General features: G+C 41.2%; 1 protein-coding gene across 1 annotated transcript in view; it reads right to left on the reverse strand.

Moving 5' to 3' along the window:
* The window catches only part of tmem145 (transmembrane protein 145), a 38,714-nt gene extending 26,912 nt beyond the window's left edge, over positions 1–11,802 (reverse strand). The window contains exons 1-2 of the mRNA XM_056381554.1: positions 11,539–11,802; positions 95–169 (exon numbers count right to left, since the gene is read on the reverse strand). Coding sequence (XP_056237529.1) covers positions 95–169; positions 11,539–11,649 — 186 coding nt within the window. The 5' untranslated portion in view covers positions 11,650–11,802. The remainder of the gene's footprint in view (positions 1–94; positions 170–11,538) is intronic.
* Positions 11,803–12,330: the final 528 nt, after the last annotated feature.

A 12,330-nucleotide genomic window follows, 5' to 3' on the forward strand; every position in this document is an offset into this window, starting at 1 on the left:
CAGAGCTGCACCAAGTTGGAAAATCTTATGGAAATAACAAAAATAGATAACAAGTGCATAATACAGACAAAAACACAAAATGTAGTCATCCTACCTTTGGATAGCGGAACCGGAAGTCCAGACGTCCAAAGTCGGTGAGAAAGCAGAAGCGAGTGAGGAAAACCCAGTCCTGTAGTCAAGACACAGAAGAGAGAAGGAAAAAAGTCAAACAAATTAACAATTCAAATGCATGAAGCAACGAAGAAACAAGAATCACAGTCTACAGCCATGCTAGCAGTTCTGTGAGGCTGTACTTTGGTACAATGGTGATTTGAACTCAGCATGGTACCATGCTCACAATGACAACCTAATATGCTGATGTCTACCATGTTATAATTTTTTAACATGTTAAGCAGTTTAGTTTAGCATGAGATGAGAGAAATGAGACTAATTCAACCTGGAGCCAGTTTCACAATATATTTTCAGCCGGCCTGTGGTGTTCGGTGTCTTAATTTTGATGTTAGATTAGTCTAATGCAAGTTAGACAGGTACACAAAAATAAAGACCGACTCATTTTAAGTCTAAAAAGTTAGCCTCTCTGGCCGCAGGCTAACTGTGAAGCAGAGATGTTATTAAGGAAGAGACAGATCTTGGTCTTGTAGCCCTCCCTTCTGTACGTGTGCTGAAAAAAAATTCCTACACAGCCCTGGCTTTGTAAATGGGAAATAAACAAAGTGGCTTGCACTGAGCCACATAGCACTATTTCAGAAAATCAGTTCACCTTTGCCAATCAGAGTTTGTGCTTGAGCACGGGAAAAAGGAAAGAAAGAGAAGAGGGGAAACGGTCAAAAGGGGGCAGTGGGAGCAAAAGACAGTAAATCTGGCACATGCTATTAAATAGTGCCAATTTAGGGATTACCAGGGGAAGGAGAAGGAGCATTCTACCCTTCCCACGCTGCCAGACTGTGTGGAGTGGTGTGAATGGGATTGATTAGGAGAATGCAGATGAGAGACCAGAAATAAATGTGAGCGCAATATACTCCAAAACATAATCGCATTGTCAAGATAGACAGTTGGCCGAGGAACTGCCAAAGAGGAGAAGGTCAGAGGAACAAAAACTGAAAAAGAAGTACCATGATCAGGCGAGAGCAAAGAGCTGCGTTAACACTGGTAAGGCTTTCCAGGAGACTACATGGTCAGACTGGGAAAGAAATACAGACCTGGACTTATCTGCTGCGACTGGCCTGCACCCCACATGACAGACACACAGAGATGGCAGCAATAGAGACTGACGGGACGGGTAAAAACTTTTAAAACCATATGAATGTTTTGACGGTACACCAGCTGACCGATGTGGTAGTGCACTTGACACCTGCCTATTGCTGCAGCAGCCAACTGGGATTTGTCCTGGTAGTTGCAATGGCCAATCCAACTATCTTGGAGAGGTGGGTAACATTAGCTTTGCTATGTTTCACAGAGCCAATAAGTCAGAATAGTTTTGTCATTTATTGTGTGAGAACCATGAATGTTTGTGCAAACTTTTTTTCTGATGTTGAGATATCACACAGGGTAAGTGAAAAAATATTCTCTTGAGACCATCTGTCTACCAAAACAACTATCCATCCAATAGATGTGAGATATCTGTATCTGGACCAAAGTGGTGTCTCAGAGCCATGACCCTAGCATGGCTAAAAATGAAGAGGCTGTAGGGAAGCATATGCAAGAAAACATGTAGAGGAAGGAAAGGAAGCTGAAAGATAATACAAGTTATAGAGGACATAAATAGGGCAATAAAAAGGGAAAATGAGAGGTGACAGGGATTGGGAATTGAAAAAGCCAGGAAGAGTTGCAGAAAAGTTAAAGAGGAGGCGGAGAAATGGTAAAGAAAAGAGGTTTAGGTGGAAGAGTAAAGGATGAAAAGCGTAGAGGAGGGAGGTAGTGCCAAGAGGATAAACTTTTAGAGAGGGTAAACAGAGAGGGCATTAAGGAGCTGCTGAGTACATTAATAAGCAAGAGAGGGGGCAAAGAAGAAGAAGAAAAAAAATATCCATTCTTAATATTATTCAGCCATAAGCTTGGCAGCATGAGACCAGATCATAGTGCTGATGGTGTACTTCACTGAGCTTATATAAGGCACTGCAGCAGCATCGGCGTGGCGGATCAGTCAGTGGTGGTCTAAAATTTATACATTATACATACACACACACACATAAACACATATACACACACAGCTGTGGGCAGACACATTCTTAAGATATGGATCAGAGTGCTGAATGCAGCACTAACACTGCATCACTTACATGGTGTTTACACTCACACGTTTCTCTATCTGGAGGACTGCCCAGTGAGGCAGCCAGAGGACATGAAGAGTTTCAAACCAAAATGAGACTTCAAATCTTTAAGTAGAAACATCTAGTCTTAATAAATTAGTTAAACAAATGACAGAAGTAAACGGTTTCATTCAGGGAGATGACAGTAGAGACAGAACAAGGCTGGATTCAAATCCAAAATGTTATATTTATATAATACAAGTTATATATATGTATTATATTATATTATATTATATTATATTATATTATATTATAGACACTAGATTGACAGCTAGTAACTTATAGTCAACCTATTGTCCATCACTTACCTAGTGCTACCTAGTAGTTATATAGATGGCAATTGCAAGAGTTTGTTTTTTACATTTTAGAATGAATGAGTAGCTCATGGTTAGAGCTGGACAATGTTGCAAAGTCAAATATCACAACATTTATGGCTCAATACCAGGATGGGATAGCATTTTAAAAATGTTTCTACACGGATAAAATACATGTTTTAGTACTAATACTAACACATTTTATATGTTGGAGAAATATATTCATTTTTCATCCAATAGAATATTACAAACATTATAAAATACATCAGTGTTTAATATTCTCAACATAAGGAGCAAAACAAGAACTTTGCCTAAATAAGAGTTTAAAATTGACAAGGTTTTCGGAGGTCTAATTTGATTGGGAAAAGTACTAAACAAGACCACGAATCTGATTAAGCATTCCGTGCTTTCAATAATTATTAAAGTATTTGCATATAACTTATTTAATACCTTTTAGTATCAACACTTTAAGGGCCTTAAAGAATAAATGTGGGTTTGCACAAAATCCTTCATTTAACAAATGAAAACTTGTCACTGTTCAGTCAGTGTTTAATGTTGTAAGCATCCATACAAAAACTTTGCCTAATTAAAATAGCCAACAAATTTGTTTAGATTTCCTGATGAATTCATGAATTAATATTCTTTACATGTCATACAGCTTAATGTGCCAAACCCAAATGAGCCTACAAGGCACTACTTACTTTGCTCTATATTTCTATTAGAAAATAAAATATCAGATTAAAGTAAACAAGACTAAGAATCTCACCAAGTATACAGAGCCAACTTTTAATACCTGACACTAGAGCTGAACCAGTTAGTCAATAAACCATTTAGTCAGTCAACGAAGAAATAAACTGCAGCAATTTTGATAATGGATTCATTGTTCAGCTGCACTCACAACTGTGATAATGATTTGGTGTGTGACTACAATACCTAATCCTGGATATGCTGACACACGAATTTATCATTTCACAGAACAGTCAGTTGAACAGTTGAATTACTCCACTGCTATGTAGCTTTTAAGACCAGAAAAACACAATCGCTTAGTATATAAATATCAAAATCCCAGGTGATGCAGTCTCTCATTTCAGGACGTGATATTATATTGTTCTACTTCCAAATTCTATATCAGTTAATATTTACTTTCCCTAAAATCAATTCTAATCTTCAAGCAAATCCAAAACATGACAACTGCATTCACGCAATGTTTTGACTAATCCAGCCACACACGAGAATCTGTTGCACATTTCCGTTTCCTCAAGGGCTGGAGCACGATTCTCCTCTGCCTTATTAAAACTGGCCTTAAGGTTGGTTGTTATGAACTCTTGATCTCCAACCAACCAACAAAACTCCCCATGCACCATTATACTGTAATTACCTCTGGCCTGCGTTCTCGATACATAAACAAGCGCGGTAATTTCTGTGCTGAGAAATAAAGTGCAACCGGAGCAGCGTAGCGTGGCGAGCACTGGTGCCTGCATATATCACAGCAAACAAAACCGCAGCCATATTTCAGCCGCTGCCAGCCAGCTTCAGCCCCTGGGGCCTCTTGGTTATAATTCATGGAAAACTCCAAAAGTCACTGAAGCCCGAGACTTACTCCCACTATGTGCGTCGTCCCGGGTGACGCTTAAGGCTGTAACCATGACAACCGGGGTAGCAGAGGGAAGCACTGACCCCGGGGATGAAACTCTGGAGAGAAGAGAGTGGGGTGGTCTGGTTGGGATGGTGGAGGGAGAGGGGGGCGTATCAATTAACCTACCACAGGCTAGGGCTGTGAAAGACCCCCTTGTTGAGTGAACACACACACACACACACACACACACACACACACACACACACACACACACACACACACAATAACCCCAGAGCATATGTCACACACTTTTACAGCATGCCATGCCTGGTCTGAAACACACATACATAGACACACACACCACACCAAATGTCAGCCCCCCACCACCCCCAACACTATTGTCATAGCAACCACAGCATGCCTTAGCTTGCAGCTGCTAACAGACATCAAAATACACAAACACTTTTATTTTGTCTCTCGTGCACTCGTCCTTCAAATGATCTACTCAATAATCCAGCAGTAATGTGCAGCTCTGACTGAACAATCAGTTAGACTTCCTTGCTATAAGAGCAAATTCTTTGAGCTTAGCACACACACACGCACACGCACACACACACTGGATTAAACTGGACTAATGTGTCAGAAATAAGCCAGCATGACAAACAAAACGCACTATATGGCCAAAATGTATAAACATGCGTAGTGTGCGCACACACATTACACTCATATGTGATTGTGGAAAAATTTCACTCCTGGGCCACAGGCATTAATATGTTTCTATAACAGCCTCCGCTCTTCGAGGAAGGCTTTCTACAGGATTTCAGAACCTACTTGCAGGGATTTTCTTCCAGTCAGCCGCAGGAGCATTAGTGAGGTCAGGCACTGATGTTGGGTGATAAAACTTGGCTCGCAGTTGGTGGTTCAGTTCATCCAAAAAGGTGTTTGATGGGGTTGAGGTCAAGGCTCTAACAAGTTTTTCCTCAAAAAATAAAAAAATAGAACAGAAAACTTTTTTTTTTTCTCGTGGACCTTGCTTACTGTAGTGGGCATTGTCATACTGAAACATTAAAGAGTAACAACTTCCTTTGAGTGGATCTACACTTGAGCTGAAAGGATTAGTTGATTAAGCAATTAGTCAACTGACAAAAAAATCAAGAACAATTTTGATGATTGATTAATCATTTTAGTTATTTTTCAAGCTAAACACTCATTGGTTCCAATTTCTCAAACGTGAGGATTTATCATTTAACTCAAGATTTGTAGGTTGTGTACTGCTGGTTGTGGAAATCATGTTTTTTAGAAGATGTCAGGAAATGTAAATTTAGGAAATTCTGGTGCACATTTTTCACTGTTTTCTGACTTATCACCTAAACCATAAAAAACAACCTCAGTGCACAAATGTCCACATAAGTTTGGAGATATAAAACATTGATGTACAGTATAAAACTTTATCTTTACATTTATCTTTATCGATTTGAATCCAATTTATCTTGATAGATTTTTATGTCACCCAGCCCTATTAAATGAGAACAATAAACAATCATTTAACTCATTTATCAAGCATAAGTGGCAAATATTTGCTGGTTGTAAACTGAAGTAGTTTGGGCTTTGGGCTGTTAGACAAAACAAACAATTTGAACAATTTAGAATGATAATTGATAAACTGAAAAAATAATTGAGAGATGTATTGATAGTAAAGTACAGAGTCATCAGTTGCAGCCTTGTAGAGTTAGAGTGGTGAAACAATTTTGATTATCAATTAATAGTTGAAGTCATTTTCAAAATGCAAAAATATCAAACATTTTCTAGTTCCAGCCTCTACATGAATTTTGAGGATTTGCTGTTTTCCTTTCTCTAATGTGATGGTTTTAAAGTATAAATCAGAGAGAAGGGGCATCTCCTTGGGCTTAAGCAAAGAGTTTTCTATTAAGAAGAGCAAACTGTCATGTCAACTAACAAACTGACAGATTTATCAATGGTGAAAATAATCATTACTTGCAGCCCAAGAGAATTAAACCCAAGTTTTTGTACAAAAGACACTTGAAGTCAGGAGCATATTTATCTTAAAAGGTAAACTGCTGAGTCAAACAAGGCCATTACTGCATCAGCAAGCCTGTATGGAGTTTAATAGCTGTTAGCTGAATTCACCACTGGGGTCAAGCTATTCCACCAACCACAACCACCTAAACCTGTCTGTGTGTGTGTGAGTGTGAGTGTGTGTGTGTGTGTGTGTGTGTGTGTGTGTGTGTGTGTGTATGTGTATGTGTGTGCGCGCGCGTGTGTGTACGTGCGTGCGTGTGTCTGTGTGTGTGTGTGTGTGTGTATGTGTGTGCGCGCGCGTGTGTGTACGTGCGTGCGTGTGTCTGTGTGTGTGTGTGTGTGTGTGTGTGTGTGTGTGTGTGTGTGTGAGTGTGTGTAAATGGACAGCAGAAAAGAGACTTGAGCCCTGGAGAACAGCAACAGTGGATGAGGTGTCTACCTTAATCCCCTTTTAGTCTTCTTATTTCCCCCATGGCCACTGCATTGTGATGCAGAATCACTCAGCCACCTCCCCAAGTGTGTGCGTATGTACACCCCATTAATCAAGTGCTATGCCTTGATGCAGTATCCGGTCAATTTAGCATCTCACAGTCTCATTCTCTCCGTCTCTTTCTTTCCATCTCTCTCTTTCTCTCTTTCTTCCTTCCCTCCCTCACAGTTTCTACCCTTTCTTCTCCGTAGCTTTTCGGCTTTTTCTCTAGATCCCTGTTTGCTTGCTAAGCCTCATTAACAATTAATTACCAATCAGCTAGTCAAGTCACCCCTGGACCGCTGAGCTTCTCAATGATTCATTAGTCAGGGTTACACAACGCTGCAACGCATAAACACACTCACGCACCGACACACACACACGCAAACACACTCAAGCTTTGTCCCTCTGTCTCTGTGGGTGTTTCACATGAGCAGCAAACACACAGACTTTGTAGACACACACACACACACACACACACACACACACATTAAAGCAAGCATATGGACACATGTAAACACTCCCTCACATGCACACACCTGCACACACACATGGTGTCTGTATCCAATCACAGGAAATCTGTCTCTATTGAAGTCAGTAGCATGCGAAGCTATTTAGTTATACAAAGATCGAGTTGGAAACTCCACGCAGACAGGGATCCCAGAATCTACGGCAATGTTAACTTGAAGGACTTCTCAGTGACTTTCAAAGTCTTGTTTTGTGAAATTCAAGAATTAAGAACTGGTATATTTTCAAGACATGAATTAAAATAAGACATCACATACTAGGCCTCTTTACTTTGTGATCCTATTAAAGTCCATAAATCCTGGTGAAATCCTTCATTTTGAAACTGCTGTTCAACCCCAACATTCATCAGTGTGAGATGTTGATATTAGGATGGAGAAAGGCCCAGAGAGCTCAAGCATGCTGATGAATATGGTGGCTAGATTTTTAAATTAGAAAAAGGAACTTTCAAGGGCATCTGTTCATTTTCATTAATTTTCAAAAGACAAAACTTTAAAAGACCTTTCGGGTCTAATCCACAACTTTTCATTAACTGAAGAAACCAAAGACCAAAGACATTTTAACCTGTCTACAGTTACATTTTTTACAAGGGGATGCAGAAAACTAGGACTGAACGCTGAAATCTTTTTCATATGAAAACCATGATGATATGAAAGTGTGCAAGAGCTGCAATTTTCACCATAAATTATACACTTAAAAGCTCCTTGACAAGCTGAAGTAAATAAGTTTAAGCTGGCAACTGCTGATCTCATTAGTTATAATGACAACCGTCAATTCTGTCAGTTGTCCAAATGTCACTAAGAAAACTCTTGGCTGTTGCTGTTAATAAATTCTCTGCAGGCTGGTGTCACTGACGCTTGGGCTAAATGTGACTTACTATGTGGGATAATGTTCTATATAGACCACAGACAAGTTTACTTTACAAGTTGACTTTTCTCTGACTGAGAGATTTGAAAATTCTCTTGGATGACCAAAACAACAAGCAACAACATCAATTATTAATTTTCTATCGTTCTATTCATGTTGAAACAAGAATAATCTGTGATCATGCTGCGTACAAAACATATTTTGTTTAATACTTCATAGTACCGAACTACAGGCCTGTAGTTTAATTCATAGATTAAATCACAAAATCCCCCCAAATCCCTCAGCCCTACTGGAAACTGATGTTTGACACCTCTAACAGCCAGTCTGTGCGCTGTGAAAATGTAACTAAGCAACACAGCTCAACATAAGGTCAGACGAGGACTTTGCTGTTGTAAATGTTCAACATCAGTCTGCTACAAACTCATTGACACAGGAGACACAGAGTGTGGATTTACTCCCATTCTCTGGGGTCCTGTGCTCTTGGCTGTTAAACAAGGGGCAAGTTTTTATTTCTTTCCCTGTTCACGTTCTCCCAGCTGGATTCAAACTTGTGACCTTCCTCTGACCTTAAAACTTTTGTACTACTGCCCCTCAAAGGGACATTTTATCAGCGCCTCCACACGCCATGATCCACTTAGGCTAATGCAGGCCTACACATCAGCCTGCCCGAAGAAAGCAGCTGACCAGTCGGCCACACCGTTGCCTTTGGATAACTTGGCTTTTGTCTCTCTTCATTTCTCCAGCTACTCCACTGTTTTCAACATTTCACCTCTCCCAGTGTGGTAAATTTCGTTTTGTGAATTTACAGCTCTGCCGGAACTGCCTTCACCTCTGCAGACACCGGTACAGTCGCAGCATCATGGGACCGAAGCGGAGTGTTTTAGTGTGCGAGTGCCGGACTCTATTGTGTGTGTGTGTGTGTGTGTGTGTGTGTGTGTGTGTGTGTGAAGGAGATGGGATCTGGAGTAGAGTTAGTGGGTGACCTTGGGGCAAGGATGCACAAGCAAGACTGATGTATTAAAATGTACGCACTCACTCACTCACTCGCTCACTCACTCACTCACTATATCAATATGTCAAGCCCTGCGTTGCCTGATGTCATTCAAAGTGCCCTGTTGTTATGCAAATAATCTCTGACTGGTTCAACAGCACGAGAGTAAGGAAAGGAAACCAACAAGAACTCAAAGAAAAATTTGGAAAAGCATTTTTTTTAAGAAGTTCACGTCTCAGATTTTCTTAATTCATTTCTTCCTCTAATTTTTAGAACAAACATTCAAAGACATCGCCTTCAAATTGTGATGGACATTTTACACTATTTTCTGACATTTTATAGACCAAAAAATTAATGAATTCATCAAGAAATTAATCAGCAGAGTACCTGATCATTTATTTATCTTTGCAAAGCCATTTTTATTTAAAACCTTACATAACAAGACAGGTTGATTTACTCTGTTCCTATTTATGGCAGAGGACTATATCAGTAGAAATCGTCAAGAAATTGAGTGTCACACACACACACACACTTGGAAGTTGCCCAGTGCAACCTATCACTGGCCGCTGAGCAGATCCACTGGAGCAGGTGCAGATTCAGTGCTGTGTTCAAGGGCATCTCAGCAGCCGTGATGGACGGATGAATGCCTCTTGTTCAATTTATCTATTCTGATCCTCCATTGTTGGGGGATTCAAACTGGTGACTTCAATCTCTTGAGTTCATGGCGCATTTTGAATTGTACTGTAGTCAAAACTCAGGACACGTGAGCACAACAAGTCAGCAAGCTAGAGTGAGAATTAAAGCTTCTTGACGCAGCCTGCCTCGTGTCTGATTCTGTTCTTTGTTCCTTGGAAGAGCCAGGTAAGGTGATATAGAAGAAAGGTGATCTTTTAGGGCTCCATACCAAAGGAAGCCAATGATTTTTTCTTGTTGTTGTTTTCGCTGCTAAGTCGCATTTAGCATTAAAATCTGTGATACATGAAACACCTGAGTTCACATGGTTGGTGCAGAATAATTGAGAATGTGTTTCATTGGAGGGATATTTGTTAACATATATGCTTTTTATTTTTCCAACATCAGCACCTTCCCTCACACTGTGACCCGAGCTGCACAGTGCAACAAAATAGTCCCCTGCTGTTGATCACTTGAGCAGCTCCACTGTGGCAGCTGGAGATTTCAGGAAATTTAAAAAAAAACAGCTTTAAGACTCATTTATTAAGCAAAAATACCAAAAACATACTGGCTCTAGCTTCTCAACTGTGAAGTTTTGCTGCTTTTTTCATTGTAAACTGAATTGTGAGGCAAAACAACAAATTTGCTCATCACATTAGGCTCTGTTGGTATCATTTGCATTCTTTCTTAGGTTTGTATAATGTTATATGAGATTTTTGATCAACATTAACTTTCTTTATCCCCCTTTCAAATACACGAGACAATGCAGACTGAAGGGTCAAATGTTTCTCCTGTCGTTTCAGAGAAATCAATACTTTGACTTAAAGCTCAGTTTCTGTAGAACTTCCCAAAGAACTATCAAAATGTTCTAAACAACCATAAATAACATGATCTAAGGCTATTTTGACAGTGTTTTGACAAAGGCTACTTTGTCTACATAGTGGCCTAAACTCACAACAAAATGGTAGACACCCCTACAGTACTACTCCTGTATATCAAACTCCACAAACTGGAGTGAGAATACAAACCAGAGATGTGGAACAGCAGGTGGTAGCCTCCTGAATTACAAACGGCCCAGAGCTGTCTGCTCAGCTGCACAGTTAACATTTTAACTCGCACATCTTGTCAGGGCAGCGATGATGTCGATGCTGATCTGTCTGAAAACAGACGCAAAACCCTGACCAGGCTGGACTGAGCCCAGTTTTATCAAGGATCACCACAAATCTACCGCTGCGCGCCAGAAGCCATATGACGCACACCTGTAACCGGTCCTCTAATAATAAACAGAAACGCCGCTGCTAATTTACATTTGAAGCATGGCAACAAAATCACTCAGGTCAAGCTGGATTTGGCTTAAAGATGATTAATCACCACCGGAGGCTCGATTGGTAGCAGTGGACTCGTGGGATGCCGCTTTCTGGGGCTACAATGGTGCCAAGGACTGTCATAATAATGAGGGTAAAATATACGCCACAGATGACACGCACGCAGATGGCGCGCAATTGCAAGGCAGAAGAGAGGAGAGTGTGTTTCATATGGCGGCAATATTCAGCCATGTGAATATCCGAGGCAACTTGACGGTGAATTGGTCGCAGCCCCTTCGACTACCCGGGGAACGGTCCGCCACAGAGACACCTGCGTGCGGATACGCAGTCGAGTCCGTCCCCCCACTCCTCCTATCAGTCTGTGGTGGTGTCATTGTCGCAAGTAGCAACAAATTAAACAGGTTTTAAAAAACACACACACACACACACACACACACACACAGCGCTCACCTCCTTGGTGTTGACGATGCCTTTGACGTATTTCCCGAGGACTGAATCCACGCAGAGGACGCTGGACAGCACGGCCAGGCACAGGAGTCGTTCCCCGACCCTCACCTCCATCTTTCTCTCTCCCCCGCTGTCGCTCGTCTGCTCTCCGGGCTCCCTGAAGCCTGTCGCTGAGCGGGAGCGCGCACGGAGGAACTGCTCGAGCAGAAGGGGCGCGAGAGAGAGAGGAGAGAAGAGAGAGAGAGAGAGAAACCGGGCGCGTGCACGCTGGTCCCTTTCGATGCATGTGGGCCCCCCTCCAGCAGTTGACACTGGATGGATGGTGGTGTGTGTGGCTGTTTGGGAGGGGGAGGAGGAGGAGGAGGGGTGGGTGGGAATGGGGGCTATGGAGTGCGCGCGCTTCCCCGGTTCCGCTCGTGCTTTGAGAATGCGACACGTCCACACATTAAAAATGCCACTGCTGATTGCAATCATGTTTTCATTAGAGGTCACACACCTCTAATGAAGTAGCACTGAGACAGATGATGCCTGGCCTCCTGGCTGAAATGATTATATCACTGATCAGCAGGATACAGGATAGGCTATAATAGGATGCATTGTTAATGAATTTCGCTGTTTTAGTTTTAACATTGCAGTCCTGTGTCAATGCAGAATTAAATAAAGTAAAAGTATAGGCTTTTAGCTCAATGTAAAATCAAAGTATAATTCAAGCATTCAAAACTTTATCCAAGGAAAAGTACTTTACAGTACATGACAGTAAAATGTACTTTTCTTTTATGTAGATGTTGTACCCAG

Source organism: Seriola aureovittata, chromosome 7 (genome assembly GCF_021018895.1).
Source record: "Seriola aureovittata isolate HTS-2021-v1 ecotype China chromosome 7, ASM2101889v1, whole genome shotgun sequence".
NCBI lineage: Eukaryota > Metazoa > Chordata > Actinopteri > Carangiformes > Carangidae > Seriola > Seriola aureovittata.